Source organism: Xiphias gladius, chromosome 24 (genome assembly GCF_016859285.1).
Source record: "Xiphias gladius isolate SHS-SW01 ecotype Sanya breed wild chromosome 24, ASM1685928v1, whole genome shotgun sequence".
Lineage (NCBI taxonomy): Eukaryota > Metazoa > Chordata > Actinopteri > Istiophoriformes > Xiphiidae > Xiphias > Xiphias gladius.
Genome location: NC_053423.1, coordinates 26,152,480 through 26,176,290, shown reverse-complemented (window position 1 = coordinate 26,176,290; position 23,811 = coordinate 26,152,480). Strand labels below are relative to the sequence as shown.

General features: G+C 40.6%; 1 protein-coding gene across 1 annotated transcript in view; it reads right to left on the bottom strand.

The window, feature by feature from the left end:
• Positions 1-18,726, bottom strand: part of LOC120786497 (regulating synaptic membrane exocytosis protein 2-like) — a 46,322-nt gene extending 27,596 nt beyond the window's left edge. The window contains exons 1-8 of the mRNA XM_040121971.1: positions 18,628-18,726; positions 17,917-18,141; positions 17,385-17,554; positions 11,355-11,565; positions 7,933-8,108; positions 5,625-5,805; positions 3,999-4,233; positions 3,651-3,926 (exon numbers count right to left, since the gene is read on the bottom strand). Of these exons, the coding sequence (XP_039977905.1) occupies positions 3,651-3,926; positions 3,999-4,233; positions 5,625-5,805; positions 7,933-8,108; positions 11,355-11,565; positions 17,385-17,554; positions 17,917-18,141; positions 18,628-18,726 (1,573 nt within the window). The remainder of the gene's footprint in view (positions 1-3,650; positions 3,927-3,998; positions 4,234-5,624; positions 5,806-7,932; positions 8,109-11,354; positions 11,566-17,384; positions 17,555-17,916; positions 18,142-18,627) is intronic.
• Positions 18,727-23,811: the final 5,085 nt, after the last annotated feature.

Sequence of the window (23,811 nt, the reverse complement as noted above, 5' to 3'; positions counted from 1 at the left end):
AACAGAACTGGAGCAGAACTTTGTAAAACAAACAGAACAAACAACAGCAGAGCCCTATAAAACAGAAGAAGAACCACAGAACAGTTGAAGAACCCTACAGAGCAACAGGACTCTGTAGAAAGAAAAACAAAAACTTATTAATTTAACTTTACAATCTAAGAAAGGAACCTTATTGGAATGTGAAAGAAACCCTGGGAGGAGTAAAGTAACCACAAATGCTAGGACTTTTAGTACAGAAGCAAAGGCATACATGCCACTGTGTATGCCTTTGTTTACAACATGGCATGCAGAACATGGAACCAAACAGAACTACATGAATCCCCCACAGACCTACAGAAGAGTCACATAGTACAGAAAAAGAATCTTATTGAATTTATTGAGGTTATCCTGTAGGACAGCATAAGAAACATATGGAAAAGAGAAGCTGAGGAGAACCCATGGGAACAACAAAGAAACCCAAGAGATCAGAGCATTGAGATCTGAAGAAAAGCCCTACATAAATGATTTACAGCCATGTAGAACATGAGCTGAATCATTTTGATCAGTGGTGGAGCTTCATGGAACAGCAGAAGAAACCTTCAAAACTGAAGCAGAACTTAAAAGAATAGAAAAGACCTCTATTTGAACAATCAAGATCATGGAACCCTATTGAACTACAGTGCAGCCCCATAGAAGAGAACAAGATCTCTGCGGAACAGAGGAAGAACCATACAGAGCAGATGTAGGACCGTATACAGGGACAGAACCCCCAGGAAGAGCATAGGAACCCTAAAACCACTTTTAGAACCACCGAGAACATAAAACATGGAACCTTGATTAAACTACAGTAAATCCGAATAGTAGAACCCAACAGCACACAGAACTTATTTCAGTGTTTTTCTCTCTTAAAGTTCCACCCTCAGAGATAAGAGGTCCACTGTGATCTGTCAGCGTGTTTGGTTCTCCGAGTTCTAGCAGGAACCCTCTGTTGTCTGTTAAAGGAAGTGCAGCGTAAAGCTGCTCAGACTGAGTGAAGAGGTGAACACGGAGTTCAGCTGTAAGAAGATTATCACACTGAGCTAATTACTGCCAGAGAGAGAGAGAGAACACAAACTCAATGTCTCTCTCTCTCACTGTCTATTGTCATTCTACTTTTCCTGTTTCCACTCACCTGCTCTAACACTGATGAACATTTTCTCATAAAACTATACCTTAAACCCCCTTAAAAATTTACAATACATACCTGGAATGAGTCACTATAAAGCTGAAATACTAATTTTTGGGCCACTGGAGGGCAGAGAAAGATTTAGACCAGTTGACGAAAGGATATTGTAATGGTGGATAGTGTTATCAAGCTGTTCTGAGCAACATTTGTCCTGTAGTCTAACCTGTCTCAACGTTCTTAAAGGATAATTCAACTTGGTGTATTTCCCATAAATGTGGCTATTGTGGCTTTATGGGTTGTGCTAACATTGCACTCAGCATCTTCATTTTTGAGATTTGGGAAAACAAGGACTCACTCAAAACAGCGTATATTGGGGCAACCAGCACGAGTGTCCTACAGCTTTCCAAATAGACATGGTTATTACATGAATCATTTCAAATGCTTGTCTCTGAGTCTGACTGAAAACAAACACAGAAAGTAGCCTCCTGGAATGGTCATTATGCTAACTTATAGAGATCTACATCCAGGCCAACTTGCAAGCTGACCTATTCGGCCTGCATGTTCCTACGCACGTTCCAGAGGCCAACTTTCACTGCTGTTATTCTGTCTTCTGACTAAACCTAAAAAGCTAAATGCGATGGCGAATTATGCTGTCGAGTATTTTGAGGACGAGTAATTTCACTGTGGTTGTTGACCGTATTTATCCGAACCAGAGTGAAGAGACGAGGAGCTAAAACAAACAGGCAGAAAGACAACAGGACCGTCCGGAAAGACAGCGTACCTAGGGAACCATCCGACTGAGAAAAACCTTTTGCTGCAGAATCCAGAATTGAACAAATAGATGTCTCCACGGATTATAGTATTTCCAGCAGTGTAACTACAAGGAAGGACTTTGCAGCACTTCCAACATTGTCCTACTGTGGAGTCTTTTATTTGACCTCCCTAAAACTGACTGAAGACAGAGGCCGACTGGATAAATGCTCAGCTTTCCATACAAGCTTGGGGTTTACATGTGCCCCCTTCCTCTTGATGGCTGTTCCTAGTGGCTCCATTCTGTGTTTAATTTGGGTAAGACTCAAGGACTAATGTTTGAAAACTTTATTTGGATAGCTTTAGGACAATAGTGCTGGTTGCCACAATATAAACTGTTTTGCCCGAGTCCTTGTTTCCCCAAATCTTAACAATGGAGTGGGAAAGTGCAATGTTATTACGACCCATAGAGCCACAATTGCCACATTAATGGGAGATACACCAAGTAGAAATAAACCGTAATTATCCTTTAACTGTCTTTCATTCTATGTTTGTATAGGCTGAAAGTTCATTCTTGCCCTTGGTTGTCAAAACAATCTTACCACAAGTCTATTTAATAGCTGTTCTGGAGCTTTTAAACATATTTCACTTTGTAATTCAAAAAGTTCTCGCACACCATAATGTCCCTTTGACAGGAGTCCAAGTTAGAAAACTCTTGACTTGAAACAAAAACAAAAGAATCCTGCACACTGCCCATCAGTTGTAAGAGCTCAGTATCATGTTTGTTTTTGTATTCCAGGAACTCATTGACCTTCATTAAATTTCAGTGGTTCTTTTCCCTACATAAATCATATTCATTCAACTTAGTTTTACTCATATTTTCCCATGGTCTGCCCCCCAGTTTGATAACCACTGATTTAAATGCAAAGTCAAAAAGTCATCAGCCTTTATAGTCTGGTGCTGTTTGTTTGTATGTAGGTCATTCTACCTGATGTAGGTCTAAGGACTGAAATGTTGTGTTAATAAACTGAGTACAGCTGACAGACTGAGCGGGATCCATTGGTTTTCTTTTCAAAACATATTCCACTACCTCGTTCCGCAAATGGAAATTGGTCAGGTGTTGTCATGTGACCTATGCAATAGTGAAATCACGTTTGTACTTCAGATGACACCTGAGCAAGTTATTTGCTGTAGACTGAGTTATAGTCAAAAGCTCCAGAGAAAGTTACTAAGCATACCTTGACTTTAGGATATTTTACTAAGTGTCCAACATACAAAAAGCCTTGAAAAACACTAACATGACCAACAGAAAAACGTTGAAAACTCAGTTAAATGTTAGTAAGTGAACTGTAAGTTTGGAATATTTTAACACAGAAAATTGTCTTGACAGATTTTTGATGTCAGCGGAAACCTCGAGCAGACATGGAATTGAATAATCCCAAAATTAAAACTAAGATTAAAACTACCAATGGTATGCAGTGTGTTGAATCTGTTTAACCCTCTGCTCAAACTCACAGGTAGAACTGAAAAGGTCCAGACGTGGTCATATGTGGTCAGCCCCTGATATGCCACCTAACCTCCTTTACATAGCTGTTAATATGAAGCCACCTAGCCTTAAGTAGCTAGCTGTTAGCATGTAGGCACCTAGCCCCATGTAGATGGCATTAAGCATTTAGCCATTTAGCCTCATTTAGGTGGTAGTTAGCATCTAGCCACATAGCCTCATGTAGCTAGCAGTTAGCATTTAGCCACTCACTGTCGGGCTCGTCACAGCTGGTGTACTCAGGTGTGGTCATCTCCTCCTCAGAGCTGCTGAAGCTGCCAATCACATGCATCTTCCCCATCTTCCACCCCCTCTGCCCTGTGCTCTCATTGGCAGGCTTCCTCTTGTGGGCGGAGCTGAAGTCGAGGAGTTGCTGCGGTAACGGGCTACGGCGGGGAGACGTGGGGCTGTGATTGACTGACCGGTCCACAGAGAATGACCTCTGACCTCCATATCCGAACAATCCCTGAGGCCGATTCTGGCGGACAGCTAAGAGGATGAATAGAAGTCAGACTGAGTTCCCTCGAGCAAGCACTAACAGGTTGTCAGTTGTTTTCCTACCTGTGTGTCTTAGGGTCAGGTGGTCGGGCTCGGCGGTTGCCAGTGAGACGTCACTGTGGCGGCGTTGGTGGCGGACCCTGCTGACTTGTGCTAACATCCTCATGGCCTCCTCACTCGGCTGTGGCTTCACTGGGTAACGAGCAAGGTTTGGGTCACTACGGTAACGGGCCTGAAACTCTTCCTCCCGCTGCCGCTGCAGCTCGCGCTTGTCAAGAACCTGGTCCAGGGGGTGGTCCTGATCCAGGAGAGGAGACAACATCATCATCAGAGACCAGACTGACAATGTTTAGTGCTGTCAGTGTCCCCTAAATGGTGCAGTGTTTATTACATGAACAACATGAAACATAAACTTAATATGAAAACAAATTATAAAACAGTTATTATGAAAATAATAATGATGAAATTAATAAATTAATCTAATTCTAATAAAATAATAAATAAAAAACTAATGATATATACTGAATTAAGATTGTATTAAGAAATTTACTAATGAATTATAAATAAATTGTAAAAACAAACATGATAATAAAAGTTCATGATTAAATAGAATTAAAAAGAAAAAATTAATTAAAATTCTACATATACTGTATATATATATATATATATATATATATATATATATATATATATATATATATATATATGTATATATATATATATATATACATATACATATATATACACACACATATATACACACATATATATATATATACACACACACACATATATATATATATATATATATACACACACACACACACACACACATATATATATACACACACATATATTTACATAAAGTAATAAACTGGCCGAAGTAAAAAAAAAAGTTCAGGCCACCAAAAATTGAAAAATCCTTTAGAATTCCTAGAAAGCAGGCCTTTTTCAGGGATTAGAAACTGGTTTACTTACAGCTTTTTCCTTCTGCAATGGAAGGAAATTAAGCCTTGAAAGTTTATACAAACAATTCCTACATGAGCCACAACTTTAGTTGATGACTGACAAACCCTCTGTCTGCACAAAGACAGTGTTGGAAAAACTGTGTTACTAAACACTCTGATGATTTACTAGGACAACACTGTGCTGCAGGAAGTAGTTACTGATATACTGGTGTCAGAAGGGAGAGAAAAAGACAAGTAACAGAGGAAAACAGACTGGTTGGTCAGGGCTTCATCCTACAGCAAGATAATGACTCAGAACGTTCGAAGAACAGAACCAGACGGTGGCTTCCGATGATGGAAGACCAGCACAGTCTCCAGACCTGAACCTCATGGAGCTGGTTTGGGATGAACTGGACAGAACGTGAAAGCAAAGCAACCTGCAGGTGAAAACCAATTGATGGGAACTTCTGCAACAGTGTTGGGACCAACTTTCAGAACAAGTTGTAATTTCCATTGTAAAAAGAAACGTCAGGAGTGTTCAGCTGTTGTATGAGTCAGAAACGTAGATTAAATTTAGGATTTAAAATCCCATCATTCCTTTTTTTAAACCTCAAACTGTTTACTTGTTCTGTGATACATACAGACATACATATAATACCTCCATTTTTCATTTCTTAATTTTTACTGTTGATTCAACAAATTGCTTTAAGCAGGTGTTTCCTACATGTTGTATCAGACTCACCTGTGAGTTCCAGCGGCCTCGTCCATCTCTGATTGGTCGCCTCCGACCCCGCAGATCCTCCTCCCCGTTGCCATGGCAGCTGTTTGGCGAACGAGCGCAGCGGTCCAGACCGAGGTCAGAGGGCGAGCGAGGCATCCTGCCCCCCCCATCATCGTAATACGACCCTGAGGAACTCTGCCTCCTGTCAATCAAACAGAATGAACCAATCAGAGAGGAGGAGGAGCCTGTCTGGTTCCTGTTTTTTTACCATATTACAGACTAATACGAACTGTTACCTGGTTCTACACAGATCCTGAACTTTAAGAGCCTTGTGAGGTTCCTCTTGTGTTTCCACTGCTTTGTTTCAGATCTGGTCATTAAAGGAGCAGTTCATATTTTGGGAAATTATTCTCTTTCTGAGAGTATGTCCAGACAGTGAAATATAGAAATTCATCTTTTTCTCTCAGTTTCTGTCACTGCTCAGACTAAAACAGTTGTGTTCTAACCAAAGTGGAAATTTTCCAAAATGTCTTTGTGTGTAAATTTTAAAACGGTTCACAACTTGTTTCAGTGCACAAGTTACTGTGTTAAAAACAGCCCAGCGAGGTGTTGATACATGGGCGCCATCACGGATTAATTTTACCCCGTGCCCATAGTTACCGATCCAGTGACCCAGTTAAAATATAATAAATAAAATATAAAAATAACACTAAATCAGAGCAACCCACTGGTGCTGGGAAAGTTAACCCAGAGTTAGACCATGAAATAATAATTTTATCAGCCAGCTTTTCAAGTCAGAGAGTGGTCTTTGACTGAGAAAAGAAAAGGTAGACGCAGAGAATCAGAAAGATTAAGTGTGTATTTAGGAAAAGATGGAAGCTAAAACCTAGGACATTTAATATTTTTCCTCCAATTTCTATCCACAACTCCACAACCAAACAAAAAGTTTGTCTGCGGCCATGATTGGTCGTACATTGATCACTGCTGAAACAATGTGATCCATAATTGAACCTAACTTTTGAGCTCTGATCTCAAGCAGCACCAGAACAAACAGAATATAACATATCAGACTAATAAAAGTTATGTAAAAAATACAAATTTAAGACAGTGCTAAAATTTTAACCCATCAGCTTTCTGTCTTTTATGAAGTGACCAAAGTGGCGCTTCAGTAACAGTCATTAATCCTATTTACGTTGTTTTAAACAAATAAAATAGAAATAAATACACAAGTGGAAACAAGCAGGAGACATCGTTTACGAATTTAGAAGTTTAACTTCACTGTGACCATAATGTTGCTCAACAAACTGACACACCAACATAAAAACACTTCACCCAGGAGACATAAATATGTATTAAATAATAAAAAAATAAAACTTCAGTCCACTAGATAAACACTGATGATAAAGACAGAAGAGTTCCTGATTCTTACAGTTTCTCCTTCAGCTGTCGGATCTTTGAAGCTTCATATCGACTCAACACACGACACATTCAACCTCCACATACACACACAGTCAGCAGGTTTATAACGGATATCTGGATCATAATTGAAGCTCCAGCCACTTTGCTACAGGCCCCCGCCCCTACCGTCTCACGCCTCCCTCCTTTTATCCTGCACCTTGCTCCCTCATCCTCCCACCTCCTCCCTCTCTCTCTAGCTCCACCCACACAGGAAAAATAACATTGCTGTGTGCTGTTAGCCTGTTAGCTTCTGTTAGCCTGCTGTGTTTTAGCATTCTGCTGTATTTAGCAGCAGCAGTAAAACTTTGTGAACTGCAGGATTATTAATCTGTTAATCTGATTACAGTGGTGTGTGTGTGTGTGTGTGTGTGTGTGTGTGTAATTAACAAACTAGCTGTATGACTTTAAACGAACAGTCTGAAGTTCTTTCCTTCAGTTTATTTGCATTAACTCAGCCTGCAGCTTGAAGCTGTGTCATTGTTAGAGCTTAAAATATTTCTGAGAATAAACGTCTCCATGCAAGACGAGTCTGAGCCTCTTCATAAAGAACAGTAATCCCTTTTTAACCAAACAGTTCCTGCTGAGTTGGGTGTGGTCCGACCTATTGGTACTGAGTACTCATGGGGTAATAATGTAGTAATGATTACTGAGTACTCCTGGGTCGGAACGTCAACACGTTGACGGGTGTAGCAGCTGCTGTAATCCCATCAAAAGATGGTCTGTAGTGTTTTTATGTCTTCAGTTTCATTTTTTATGTCAGACTTTCCTCCTTTTCTTTTATTCAGTTATTTCCACTTCCTTTAAAAGTTTGAACCTATCTTCATGTATGAATTGTGCTATAAAAACAATAATAAATGATGATAATACTGACCGCTCAGTGGCTCCGTTGCTCAGGGGCGCTGTGGCCCCTGGCGACCCCTGCATTGCTGGAGGTGGAACCCCATGTGAGGTGTGGTTGACAGACAGCAGCATTGTGTTGGAATAAAACTCCCCCGACCGAGTGAGAATCTCCTGCTTCGTCCTGCACATGTTACAAACCCACATCACCTGAAATATAACAGACATAACATGCATACAGAGTGAGAAGGTCATCATGTTTGTTTATTTATTAAAACAATAAACTGTGCGCTCAGACTATTTAAAAACTTATATTTTTTCCACGCTTTGTGATTTCATTCTTTACCTGGGTAGTTCTGATTTGCAGTGACAACAGTAACAGTAATATAACAAGTTTATAGAGGGAACACACAGAAAAATACAGAGGAGTTATTTTGTCTCGATGATTTAACAAACTGAATATAATTATTAAATCAAATATAATGAATAATTGAAAAAGCATTGTGTCTGATCTCCAAAGAAACAACAGAACTTCAATTCACTGAAAATGTGAAAAATCTCCACTCTTAAACTTAAAAATAAATCAAAATGAAATTATGACCATGAGTTCAAGACTGGAGAGAAACTGAAGAAAATTGAAGCTGTGGAGCGAAATTACAGTAAAATTTAGAGGGAACATTCAGTCAAACTAAAGAGCATGAAGGAGTTGGTCTCATTAAAAAAAGTATGTTTTATAAAATCGCTTCATGAATTGGTTTGTTTACAATATTTAAATATTGTATTATCATGAAAAATTAAAAATAATCCAGTGAGGTAAGATAATAGTTTTCTTCTAAAAGCTGGTACTCAGACTGAAGTGACATTAAGTATCCCTTTCTTATTTTATTTATAATATGTCACTTTATTATATTTATAGACATATTTTTTAAGACATTCATTATTATTTATGGGTAAATTTAAGATAGATAGATAGATAGCAGCTGGTTTGCATAAATCACAAATAACAAACAATACAATTAAAGGCTAAATTCTGTAAAATAACTAAACAGACTGCATAAAGAAAAAGCATAAAAATAAAAAATAAATATAAATAATAGAAAAAGAAAATATGGCGAGACCCATAGCTATACTGTCTGCTGAATATACACTGTACAATGGTGTTAATATAATATACTATAATACACTGTACATTAGTGCAAGTCAGTGGATATAATAAGCCGATGGCTACCCAGCACAAAGAATGTACAAAACACCAGGAAAACCAAGAAAAGTCCTTTCAGCAACATAGTCTCCATATTCGGGTGAAGAAAGATTTTGGTTCTCATATATAATAATAAAAGCAAGCTGTTGAGATGTTTTTACCAAACATGTGGCTCCATCTAGTATTCAAAAACTGAAACTACAACAACCAATCAGCTGCTACTGAAGCTCAATTCCTCCATTTTTTTATCCTGAAATACAATTAATTTACCCTTTTTTAGCGATGTAATTAATACATTTTAATTGGATTAAAGTGGATAATTTATTTCATGCCTTTAACAGATTGTAATATATTAAAAGGACAGGTTCGCAGTTTTTCAAGTCTGTTAAACCAAGAGTCCAGTGTCCATATGGAAACAGGTTTTTCTTCGTGTAACCTGTTCATACTAGACATTAAAAGAGCTTTTGATGGAGGACAAACTCCACAGTCCTCACTGTGTGTAAAGTATATATGTAGCATTTATAAATAAATCTGAAGTTAATGTGAAGCTTCAACAGTCTGAGTTAGACAGAGATCCTACAGTCACTGCATTTTTGGTAAAAAAAAAACTCCCACTTCGTGTTTCCAGAGGCTGTTTCACTGTTGAGGTCCGGTGGAGGGATAGAGTAACGCAAATAGGGAACCATGTACTTAATAATCTAACTTTGGAAGATACTCACTTGATCTGATTAGGGAATCTCATAATGTACAGTAAGAACAGGAGTAAGCAAAAACTATTTCAATATCGTCTTTTATTTCTGGTCTGTTTCAATTTCACTCTGACTTCTTACAAACAACCTGAGAGGAGTGAACAAGAAGTGGAAACAGAAACTGAGGGTTGACTTTAATTAACCCCAAATCTGGGGTGGACCCCTTATCATTTACAAAGCCAGCCCTTACAACGTACCTTCATTGAAAAATGTAGGTATAAATCCAGGTGAATTTTTCCTGATGTTTGGTCAATTTTAAAGGTTCTCATAAGGAGACAACTCTTAATACCTCACAGCCCATTCACTAAAATTAAAAATACAGTCAGCAATTCCCATTCAGCACACTTTATGTCAGTTTCAGTGAATATGTCCTCACGGTCCTCTAGCTGTATGTTCTGCGTGTGCTCTGAAAAAAAATCAGGTGTTCCTAAACAGCCCTGGCTCTGCCAATGGGAAACAAAGAAAGTCAGTTGGACCGAGCCATACAACAACGTTCCGGCCAATCAGCAACAGGGGCGCTCGTGCTCGTGCATGGGACAAGGGACAATGGACAGAAGAAGAGGGGACATGGGGGGGAAAGGGGGCAGTGGGAGCACGAGATGGTTAATCTGGCACATGCCAACGTGCTGAACATCGCAACACGATCCCATTGTAAAGTAGAAGAGATGCCGAGGAACAGCCAAAGAGGAGAAGGTCAGAAAAAAATGTAAAAGAAGTGGCTAACTGGTTTGTTAGCCAGCAGGTACCGATGTCACATTTGTGTGTCCAGTAACGTTAAATTACTTTTTTAGTTTACCAGAATATGTCGTTGGTGTGATGTTAGCTATGGGTACATCTGTCTGGAGCTGGTGTGCTGGCTCTGGGAAAGCATCTCGTCCTCTCTGCATGTTTAGCTTCACTGCAGCAACTCTAGCCACAGTTTGCTAACCTAGTTACTGTACTTGTCTCGTTGTTTGCTCTATATCATGGTCTTTGTCCATACAACTTGTGAAGGGTTTTATAGCCAGAAGATGTAAAATCAGATGTTCAGTAGTACAGTGGGATTATTTTGATTGATGCATAATTCCAAATGCTATGCTAGGTAATGTTATCTTCCTTGTTAGCTTAGCTACAAACCTACGGTCCTCTCTTCTGTCACTGTAGTTTTGTAGAAACTAACCTGAACAACTAACTCTCACTAGTTTTTACTCCGGTGTGTTTTGGATGCTGTGTTTGTGTGCACGTCGTTTGTTGACGTTTTAAGGTTTGTTCTGATTCAGCTATGAGAGAGAGGATCCGCTTCCACGCCGTAAGAGATGCTCTGGATTCCACCATATTTCTCTTTGGTCAGCTAGCCCAGCTGTTAGTGTCGTTTCCTTGGTGATGCGCATCCATGAATTTGGGGGGTGGAGCTTCTGAAGGAGCAGTGAAGGGAGGGGTGTATTTGTTTTGTTGTTAAGTTCAAATATCAACAGTCTTTCCCCTGAGTTGCTCACTCCACCTTTAATTAACGATAATAACACTGACCTTATTGGCTCTCAGAAGAACACGCCCCCCGCAGCGGGCGCAGAAGCGGCTCTGACAGTAGCAGCAGGCTCGGCCACAGCCATCAGCGAACTTCGTCTTGTGACAGACGCCGCAGGTCGGAGACTCCGCCCTCACCGTCTGAGCTGCCTGAGGCTCCTCCCCCAGCTTCTTCACCTGGTCCTTATACATCTCAAACTGCTGATGTAACTTCCTGTGTGGGAAGAGGGAGTGGGCAGAGGTTAAAAAGGTTGGTGATCTGTTTTGTGTTTCCACATAAAAAACTGCTTACAGATCATTCTACCTGAGACAAACTTCACCTGAATCCACCTGCAGGGGCACTTAAATCAGGATTTGATCTAACAGGATGTGAGTGTTTCTGTGACTTCTTTTTGGAAACTGTCTGACTGCATCTTTTTTTCTCTGCCTCCTGCTTCCACCACCTGACCTCAAACACTGTCCAGGTGAGAAGCAGTTCATCTCCAACGACCCTAATGTCTATCTGGATCTGAGTTCCTGGGGGGTTCTGATCCTCCACAGACCTCTCCATCAGCGCTGTTTTCACTTCAGGTTTACTCCTCTTGGTTTGTGTGTCAAAAGTCTAAATGAGCACGAAACAGATCAGAACTAATAGGCGACAACAGATCTTTTTTTTTCCTTTGGTCCGGACCAAACAAACTGAAGTTATACTATATTGTCATATTTTTGCATCTGTTCAGGTGATGGGACAGTTGACCACAGGTGTGAAACAAACCTCTGACCTGTTTGTTTTTTACTCACTTCTGTGACCCGTCATCAGTCGGACTTTTAACCTGCAGAACTTCGGATACATTGGCGGCAACGTTATTGACCAACTCACTGAACCCCATCATCAAATTCCACCTGTCCAGGTAACACAGAGAATCAGCTGACAGGAGGTAGATTCACTTGGGGGGGGGCAATTTGGAAAACAGAAATAGTTTGATTGAAGTTTGGAAAAGAGGCGTGGCCAGGAGAGGTGCACTCAGGGAGATGTAGTGCCGACTGAGGTACTTACGAGGCTGACGGAGGTTTCACTTCCTCCTTATCCCTGCAGACGCACACATGATGATGATGATGAAATAAAAATAGAAATGACATCAGAAAAGAAAGAAACATAAAAACCGAAGCATTAAATAATTGAAAACATGAGGAAATGTTGAGGAAATTAGCTGCTTACGTTCATCAGTCTCAGTTTATCTGTGCTGTCTTAGTGTATCTGTATGTCTGTGTGTTTCTTCCTGCACATCTGTGCTTGGCTCAGTCTGTACAGGTTTGTCTACACATGAGATGTTTACAGTCATGTCATTCAGTCGTCCGTCTCATACAACAGAACACAAACACTTTCATTAATCTAATTTCTAACTAATTCAGTGCAGCAGCTCTGATTTTGAAAACCACAAAGTTCAACATAAATTAATGACAGAAGGGAACAAAATCAGACAGGAAATGCCTCAAAATAAAATCACACACAGACACAAACATCACATGATCAATCTCCACACTCTGCTTCCGAGCAAGGCACCAAGTCTAAACTGTCCATCATTATCCACACTTGGCGCCGCCCCCAACCAGTGATGTCACAGCAGGTGTTCTTGTTTGAATGAGCCTTTAAAAACTGGAGCTGCTGGTTCATATCCCAGGACTGATGGGTAATGAGGAATGAAGACGTTTCCTGTCAGCACACTCAGCATGTTCCACCAAAAATGTCTTCCTTGTCAAAACCTGTTGCCTACATTAACCACAATGCACCTGGACCGCTGATAGTTGGGTGTTAGATTGAGGTGTGTTATGCTAGTAGCAGCTAATGTATCCATGAGCCTGTGGCCTACAGCAGAGATGAGGGGGGGCAACAGCAGTCTGGTGAGCTCCCTTCTTTCTAACTCTACACCCCCAGATTTTTTTACTCTTCAGACTTGTAGTCTTCAGACCAGACTGACGCTGACTCAGGCGAGATCATCTGAGGCGATTTAGAAGACTTCACACAGCTCCCTCTGGAGACACTAAAGGCTTCATACTACTTTCAAAACATATGCAGCCGTACTCCCCCACACCTGGAAACACACGCTGAGGTGGAAAATATCTGGACTGATCCTTTCACTTGTCTTTTAATGAAAGCCTACTCCCATCCTAAACTGAATCTCTTCAGTTTTCATCCTGAAGACATCATCTTGGACTCTGAGAAACTCAGACCGGGATTTTTCCAATGTTTAATACTTTCAAAACACATTACAGCAACCTTAGTTGTTGTACCTGGATTAGTCCATTTAGTTATGGACTAAATAATCTAACTGTATATAATGTAGCTAAAAGCAGCTCCACCTGGAGCAGCTCCAAAGGTGAAATGCTGCTGAAGCCTCCGTGACTCAGGATCAATGATCTGATCACGTCAGAGAGAATCAGAGACCAGTCACAGGGACGAAACAAGAATTTTTACTTTGATACTTTTAGGTACATTTTACGGCTAATATTTTTGTACTTGTTTTCGAATGTAGGAATATAAGTTGTGATGGAGTATTTTTCTATTGTTGTACTGGTACTTTTACTTCAGTAAAGGATCTGAGTACTTCTTCCACCACTGACTAAGTGGTCAAGTGAAGTAAAGATGAACACGATTAAAATTAAGCTCAAGATAAAAAAAAAAAAAAACAAGACATAGAATAATGAAACATTTGTTTAACTGCAGATTTCACTCGTAGCTGTGAGACTAAAGCAGAACATTAACTGAACCTAAGAGAACCTTAAAGAACAACTGAACACTCAAATACGCCTCCTCCACAAATACATCCAAACTCAGACCACTGTGTGAACGTTTACATGGTGCACTCACCTTAATACATGTGTGTTTCAGCATAAACATGAGGTCAGTGGGGCCCCACAGCTCATGTTTACCCTGGGGCCAATCAAGTGGGCCAATGTGGCCCTCAGTCTGAGCTGCAAGTCGATCCACAGACCAGAAAACAGTGGTTCTTCAAGAACTTCTAGAAAGATTAGAATACACTTCCACATCCACATGACCCATCAACACCACACACACACACACACACACACACACACACACACTTTTGTACCTCTATCTTTGTGAGGACACTAATTGACACAATGCATTCCCCAGCCCATTACCCTAACCCTAGCCTAGACCTGATTCTAACCTGAACCTTAAAACCAAGTCTGAACCCTCAAACAGCCCTTCTAAGGTGTGGGGACCGGACAAAATCTCCTAACTCTGTATTGTCTTTAACTGGTCCCCACAAAGATAGAAGTAGAAGTACAAGTATACACACACACACACACACACACACACACACACACACACGCACACACACTTACAGAGTCTCTCTAATTGGATTTAAACAGTAAAGCTGCAAAAGTCTGGAGTTCCTTTAAACCAACAGAGACAGAAACAAACTGATGATCAGCTGATTCACTGTAAGCTGATCAGTAATCAATAAGTAGTAATCAATCTGTCTGTAAAAATACTCATTATTCAAACTGAAATTCACATGTTGAACCACAACAGGGCCACAAAGTCTAAAGGAATGTGCAGCAAGGTATTCAGGGTAATGTTTACGTGTGCTATGATGTACTCCATTACCCAGAATGCTGTGGTATGACTACATGTGCTGTATACATAACGTCTGGTAAACTGTGTGTATTAACCAAAGCTGCAATCTCTGCTGCAGTAGTACAAAACTCCATAGAAAAAAGCTGAATTTAAGAACAAGTTCCAAAGGAGCTTGAGGACTTTATTCAAACTGAACTTTATTATCCAGCTGCTGCTAAACACTTTATATGAAGCTTTAACTAAACTTAATTTATCTCATGCTCTGCTTTTAGTCTTCTTAGGGTGAATTTTTGACATTTCTTCCTGCTCTATTCTTCTTGATCACTTCCTCTTTCGCACACTGTCAGAGTTACTTTCATTCTGATGTCATCAACAAATATATTTTTAATTCAGTCCTTCACACCTACTACTGATAAACCCCTCACATCCCACATCCATCCACAATGATTATTTCATTATCTATAAATTTGATGAATATTTTCTTGAATAACCGATTCATAGTTTTGTCCAAAAAAAAAAAGGCATAAAATGGTGAGAAACAGCAGTAATAATTCCACACAGGCCGAGGTGATGTGTTCAATTTCTCTGTCTGAGCAGAGAGATAGAAAGTTACAAATTACATGCAAAGTCCAACAGTAACAACAACAACAAATCCAGTCAAGATGATCAGACCCCAGGAGAAGATACAGGACTCTGCAGCCATCTGATTCTATTAGGTGAAGATTGTCAGACAGCTGTCTGACAGATCTGAATTGTTTCCACCTCATATCTCTAGTGAATTATTAAAGAATATTATTTATGAATCATCTGTTTGTGTGAACCAGCAGCACACACACGGGCAGGAAGCTACATCATCTACCTTCAAAATAGGAACCTAATAATAACACTTCATGTGTTTTATCAGCAAATCAAAGTCTACGCACAGAAACGAAGCAAGAGACTCGTAACAAGTTAACGCTGCCAGCTGTATCATCCCACACAAGATGGGACGAGGGAGATTTCACTGTTTCTTTTTTCTTCAATTTCTACTCCACCACACTTCACAGGGAAATATTGCACTTTTTACTGCTCCAAGTTAACCTGTCAGCTGCAGGTACTTTACAGATTAAGATTTTAACATTAGAGTTAGGGACTAAGATTTTACATTTAAAAAAAACTTAGAGGCTCATAAAATACAACACATTGTTAAAGTTTAAACCAGTGGTTTCCAACCTTTTTACTTGTGATAACTTATTTTAAAAAATCAGTGTGTAGTTGTGTCTCTTGTATAAAATCAGTGTGTAGTTGTTTCCTCGTCATGTTTCAGACTGAGTAGTTTTCAGTTCATTTGTCTTCTAAACTTCTCACACTTAATTTCAGTAACTGTTCAAATTATCAATATTTCCCCAAAGATCAGAGAAGAAATAGGTGATTCAGAACTTTGTTTCTTCTTCCCTCTGCCACGAATCCTCTGACGTCCGACCCCTATGTTGGGAACCAGTGGACTAAACTCTCTACCCGTCTGTGACGTAGCTAAAAGCAGCTCCACCTGAAGCAGCTCCAACAGTAAAACGCTGCTGAAGCTTCCGTGACTCAGGATCAATGATCTGAGAATCAGAGACCAGTCACAGGAGACAGGTCCCTGCACAATGAAGTACCTTTACTCTGATACTGGAACTACAGGAAGTACTTTTACTGTGACACTGGAACTACATGACGTACTTTTACTGTGATACTGGAACTACAGGAAGTACTTTTACTGTGTCACTGGAACTACATGACGTACTTTTACTGTGATGCTGGAACTACAGGAAGTACTTTTACTGTGACACTTTAACTACATGACGTACTTTTACTGTGATACTGGAACTACATGACGTACTTTTACTGTGATACTGGAACTACAGGAAGTACTTTTACTGTGACACTTTAACTACATGACGTACTTTTACTGTGATACTGGAACAACAGGAAGTACTTTTACTGTAATACTGGAACTACAAGAAACTAAGACTTTTGCACATTTAATTGAGAGGGATTTTGAATGCAGTATTTTCAAAGTGCGGTCTTGGTATCTTTACTTAAGTAAAGCATCTGCATACTTGCATCAATGCATGAATGACAACTAACTGTAGCTTTTAAAACTTTTATTTAACCTGAAGCTTTCCTGTAATTTCCTGTGATTTCCTGTGAATTTCCTGAGAAGATCAGTGATTCTGATTTACTTATTGTTTCAGTTAGAAAGCGATAGCAGCCCAGACCAGCGGGCAGCAGACTTTTGGTTTCTTTGGAAATTTGGTCTTAAACAGAAAATATGTCATTTAGATCAATTAGCCTTTTTTTTTTTTTTTTTTTTTTTTTTACTGATTTTTCATTTGTGCTCTTGTTAATGACTGGCTGATGGGCAGACGTCACATGTATGATCAATGAATGATCATTGATACTACCCCCCCCCCCCCCCACCCCCTTACTTGAGCATGCTCTGCTCCTTCTCCTCCTCCTTCTTCTGTCTCTCCATCACCGACAGAATGATGCTCCGCTCCTCTTCCGTCAAGTGGCTCAGGTCCGGCAGCTCCGGCCCCGGCCCGGCCCCGGCGGGCGGTGCAGGTCCGGCCGGGCCAGACATCCTGACTGTGAGCCGCTGAAAGAGAAGAACGCAGTCAGTCAGTCCCCCGCCACGTGACCGAGTGCACGCCAGTATGGTAACGATGATAATAAATGGTGATGATGGTGATGGAGGCCACGGAGCTGCAGGATGTTCATATTATTTTGTCCACCTCCAGGTGGATTCAGCGGCTTTGCGTGGAGCTCTGTGGCCGCGGTGAAGCCTCGAGGAGCGGCGAAAACACCGGTCAAAGAGCCGCTCCGTCTGCACCTTCACCCGCCATCAGATCATCCACAAATCCACCTGTTTATCTGTTCATCCATCCCTCCATCCATCCATCCATCCATCCCTCTATCTCTCACCGACAGACGCAGCGGCGTCCTCTCGCCTGTTTATACCGCAGTCATGTCGCCTCCTCCTGGGTTCAGCGGCGGCGGCTCCGGTCGGCTCTCCGTCCCGGCGGCGGGACACATCCTCCGCTCCTCCCCGGCGGTCAGGCCTGCTGTTGTCGCTGAGTCCCGCTGCAGTTCCTCGGCTCTTCGCGGTGTTAACGGACGCAGCAGACGCAGCAGCAGGAGCGGAGGAGGAGACGAAAAGGAGAAAATAAATAAATCCTCCATAGGCTGAGGAGGGCACGGCGTGACGGCATTACGCACAACAAAGATCAGCTGGTCACTGGGGTGGGGTGGAGGGAGGGGTCAGGTGAGTCTGCTACAGGAGCTAAGCATAGGCCTATAGCCAAGATAGACATAGCCTACAAACAGACAGGCAGTGAGTATTCATAACACAATATAAAAACACAAGGGATCGAATTAAATATTGATTTTCCACTTGAAACATTCAATCAATCACAGGAGTATCTGTGACATCACTGAAAACAAAATTCTGCTCAAACTGCAATATTCTGTTTCAGAACCTCTGTTAAATTCTTTAAATTACACACAGATGGTTAGGAACACCCCCTGACATCCCTAGAACCTCAACCATGACCACTAGAAAACGTCAACCTCCTCAGTGGCGGCTAGAACCTCCTTAAGATCCCCTGGAACCTTTTCTATGGGGAACAAGAAGCTCCTAAGGACTCATAAACCCTTCTAATGGACACCGACAGTAGAACCTCCTAAAGGACTCAGAAACTCCTTAATGGCCACTATAACCTCCTTAATAGCTGCTAGAGCCTCATATAATACCCCTATAACTTCTTCCATCACCACAGTGACCTCCTAATTGACACTAAAACCTCCTAAGGACTCATAGAACCTCCTTAATGACCAACAGAACCTTTAAAGGATCCCAAGAACCTTCCAAAGAACCTCTAGAACATCTCCATTGACCACTACAGAACCTTCTAAAGAATCACATGTATTACTGAGATTTTCTATATTATGCACACCTGGGTGACAAATAAAATCAAAGACACATCTAGGACAGAAGAAGATTCTCTAAATAATATACAGAAAGCCAACATGGCTTTCCTGGCTTACTTTTTCCAAGGTGTTGTCCCAACTCTAGCCTCCAGAAGAGCCTCAGTTCTCCCTTTCATAAGCTCTCCAGGTGTGTGGAATTCTGCTGGAGGCATGAACAGCGTTCTTCCAAAATACATTGCTTCATTCATTGTTTTGATGATGTTGGTGGAGAACGCTATATAAAAAAAAAAATAAATAAAAAATAAAAAATCTCCCTCTCACCCCCCTCCCATGGGGGGTTGTGGTGTGTCTTTCTCAAGCTCAGGTCCTCTACCAGAGGCCTGGGCGTTTGAGGGTTCTGCGCAGTATCTTATCTGTTCCTAGGACTGCGCTCTTCTGGACAGAGACTTCAGATGTTGTACCCGGAATCTGCTGGAGCCAGTTTGTGGGTCACAGTCCCCAGTGCTCAAGTTACCAGTGGCACCACTGTTGCCTTTACTCCCCACATCTTTTCTAGCTCCTGTTTCAGCCCTTGTTATTTTTTGAATTTTCTCGTTTTCCTTCTTCTTGATGTTGCATCATCGAGAAGATATATATACACACACACACACACATATATATTTTATTGGTTTAGTGGTAACCAACATCCTCAAAGACTCACCCCACCCCAGACATCATCTGTTTACCCTGCTGCCCTCTGGCAAGTACTACAGGGCCATAAAATCCTGTACCTTCAGACTCAGAAACAGTTTTCATCGGAGTTCCTTCTGTGAACTGAACTCTGCTAAGCACGTACCAATCTAGAATCATTCCCTCCCTCTACCAGGAAGTTTCACTCTGACCAGTGGATATGATGTAGGGTAATGTAGGGTCTCTGCAAACATCACTATTCTGGTGCAATAATACCTAATGAAATACTTAAACCAAAGCAATACGTATAATATTGTAGATATTCAAAAACCATCAGCTCGTGTGTGTGTGTGTGTGTGTGTGTGTGTGTGTGTGTGTGTGTGTGTGTGTGTGTTTGTGTGTCGTCTAAGCTCTTTAACTAGGCTATGCATACGTCACTGCTGACTCTGTTTAAAGATTCTTAGTTTTATTTTATTTTCGAAATTGTTTTTACTGTTACTGTTGTTTTGCAGTTTACCGTCAGGAGTAGCAATTTAAATTTTGTTGTACTATTATGCAATGACAATTAAGAGGGCATTTTATTCAATTCTATTCTCTTCTTCTATTCTAATCTTCTATTCTACTCTTCCCAAAATGTTTCAATTGCCATGTTGTGAGGAATCAAACAAATTCTGTTTATTTAGAAATTATTAAACATTTGTGACAGCAGACTTGGCAGATTATTATATTTGGTTAAACATTTTTCAACATGTGTTGATGCATACGCTCATACACTCCTGTACCCAAAGTTTTGATCTAAAAGTCACTTTTGTCCTGTAAATCAACATGTGTCTACTTAGAACAGCTGGACTTTGTTTTGGTTGTTTTCTAATTTGTATTTTGCCTGTTTTGATATAAAAACTCACTTGGTCAGTTGTCTGTCCTTATGTCCTTATGTTTCTGAGTATATTTTATTTTATGACAGGTCGCTTCAGTGACCACTCCTCCATCCAGCAGTTGGAGGTAGATCTCCATGTGAAACAAAGAATGAGAGAGCAGTTTGTAGCTGAGGCTAATAATTTATGAAGAGGGTGTGTAAAGGGACACTGTATTCCCACACAGCAGATCTTCACTGCAAGGAGAAGAAAAAAGATCATCCGGGTAGACCATATTCAGCTTGTAAATCATTAAATGCGCACAAACCATTTTCATCATACTGGTCTCTTAAAACAATAACTCCCCTATTCTTCAAGGTATGTTGCCAGTAAGGAGTGAAAAAATATTGAATATAGGTTAGTGGTTGTGACATTTAAAATCTCCAGGCACATGCTTCATTAGAGTATGGCAGTTGTAAGTAGATATGAAATAACGGGGCCTAGATGTAATTTGTTTTATTCAGTGGTATGTTGAAATACACTAGGTCTTTCAGTCTGTTAGGCAACAAGAGATTCTCTTTGATTGGTCTCCAAGAAACAGAGGAGTTAGGATTGAACCACGTAGAAAAAGGACCAAAAGCACATCTTAAAATTTGCAAGAGCCAGTCCTCCCTGTTTCTTTAATGCGAGGGAAAACATCTATTTTAGCTATCGATATACGGGCCTGGAGTGAAGTTGGGAGGTCGGACCAGTGTTCAAGGTCTTTCTAAATACTGCTGTATATACCTTGCAAAGTTAGCATTGCAATGGAAGGCGTAGAAGGATATGCTATGAGATCCATCTGAGATTAAAGGCGTCATGACTTAGTCCATCTTATTTTATATCCAGATAGCAAACTGAACGACTGAAAAGAAGAGAGCAGAATTGGTATTGACGAACTTGCATTACCTACATAAAGAAGGATATCATCGGCATACAATTATATCCAGTGGTCTGTATTACAAAAACTGATAGGAAGCACTGACGGATGTCTTCTGACTTGTTGAGACAGTGGTTTGAGGGAGAGGGCAAAAAGTAGTGGTGAAACAGGGCAGCCCTGGCAAATACCCCTAGAGACCAGTAATTGGGAAGAGCAAATACTGCCCGTGCAGACCATTGCCGAGGGATTTGCATATAAGACTTTGATCATGCCAATGAATTGTGTTCCTATCAACACCAGCATTGATGTGTTTCATACACATACATATACAGTCATATAATGACATATACAGTCATATAATTTACTGTACAGCTCAAAAAACATAACATGTTGAAGTGTGCAGTACCTCTTTAACAAACCGCCTGGTTATAAACAGCATTTTCTTCAAACACCGGAGAAATTAAGAGGAATTGGGACCCTTTGGGCTTTTGATAGACCGTCACAGTTAGTGTTTTCAGGTTTAAAATGTCCAAAATGAGTGAGTTGTGGGTCTTGGTGAGACGCAGACTGATGGCTTTTGCGGAGGAGATCTACTGGGTTCTGGACCCGACTTTGGTTGGTGAGCTCAGAAACCAGGTCAGTGAAATGGACTGTGATCATAGAAGAAGGATTGTTGATGTGAATACTGAAGTCAACACCTATGACTAACCATTTATAGTCGGAGCAAATCTTTGACATCCACTTATGTCTGGGGGGTCATTCCCTGTGAAGACTGAAGACAATGATGAAGAGAAACCTCAGACCTCACAGCTTCATCAAAGCCAGACTCCAGCCAGCAGCCCCACTGAACAGAAGGAGACTGAAGCTGATGGAGAGGACTGAGGAGGACCAGAACCCACCAGGAACTCAGCTCCACACATACATCTACAACCAGATGCTGATGACCAGCCTTCAGACTCTTCTGAACCAGAGATCAAAGACAGTTATCATGATTGGATGAAGATCACAAAATCATTTAGCTTCTCGCAATGTGGGAAATATTTGACTGAAAAGAAAATCTGCAGGCTCACTTGAGAACTCATATGGGAGAGAAACCATTTACACCCTCTAGAGCGTGGCTTCATTTCATGAAGAAATATGACAGCAGTGCTGGTTGTAATGTCTGTAAAATGGTAATTTGAAGTAAGGGTGGAAACAACAGCAATATGCTGAAACATCTTTCTAGGCAACATGGTCTTAGAACCCCTTCAGTGAACACTGGAACCCCACAAAGGATCCCTGGAACTCTTTGAGTACTCCAACCTCCTACAGGACTACCAGAACCTTTTAAAGAACCACTGCGACTATTTGAAAGATAACTAGAATCTAGTTAATGATGTTAGAACATCTGAAAGGATCCCTATAACTACTGGAAGGGCCCATACAATTCTTTGAACCTGCATAAGACCCATGAAACTCTATCAGTGATCACTAAAACTTCTTATATGGTATGGTATATACACTAGATTCTTCTATACAACCCTTCTTCAATCACCACTACAACAACATTAAGGTTCTTTGAAACCTAACCATTCTCAATAACCTCTATCACCACAGATCCCTGCCCAAACCCCTACCCAAAGGAGCCCTACCTACTTCCTCAGTGATCGGCAGAATTTCTTAAAGAACCCAAAGACCATCCTAATATCCACTGAAACCTTCCAAAGGACCCTTAGGACTTCCTGAAGGAAAGGTTGGAAAGACTTAAGCGCCATTTCATAAATAGTGGCTTGACACATTTCAAACTATTACATCACAAACGCATCATTCAAGACTCACCCGGATATATATTAACCATACAGACCAACTTTACATCTATCATCTGAATATAAGAATTGAACAAAGGTTATAAACTAGAGAAAGAAATTCCTGGCTTAGTTAAAGCAGACCAGACAGGATTTATTAAAAACCACTACTACTCTGACAAATTTAGGAGGTTCCTTAATTTTGTGTATAATCTAAAACCCATCAAAGATCCAGTTTGGGGTGTCTCACTCGACATCAAAAGTGAACTTTTGGCCTTATATGTCTATGTTGCCTCCTTATATGCAGACATGTAAGGAAATGCTATATTAGTACTTGTGTTGGATTTAAATTCCTCCCTCCCTGCTTTTAAGGATTTTTTACTGCCTACAATGTAATAACAGGATACAAAGTTAATATGCAAAAAAAGCGTGGCCTTGCCTGTCGACATCTGGTTTGTGTTTAAACTGGATAAATCTACATTCATGTGTATACCATTTTTCTCCTTCTTGTATTTTCCCCCTCAATCATATGATATTAATTTATGGAATGGATGTACGTCTAGCTCAGCACAAACACTGTAAGCAGGGAGGAAACTGTTAGTTTAGCTCCATCAAAAGTACAAAAATCCCACTTCCAACTTTGGAGCAGCTGGAGAAGATCTTACCTCGATAGCTGAGATAAAATAACAGTCTTCACACA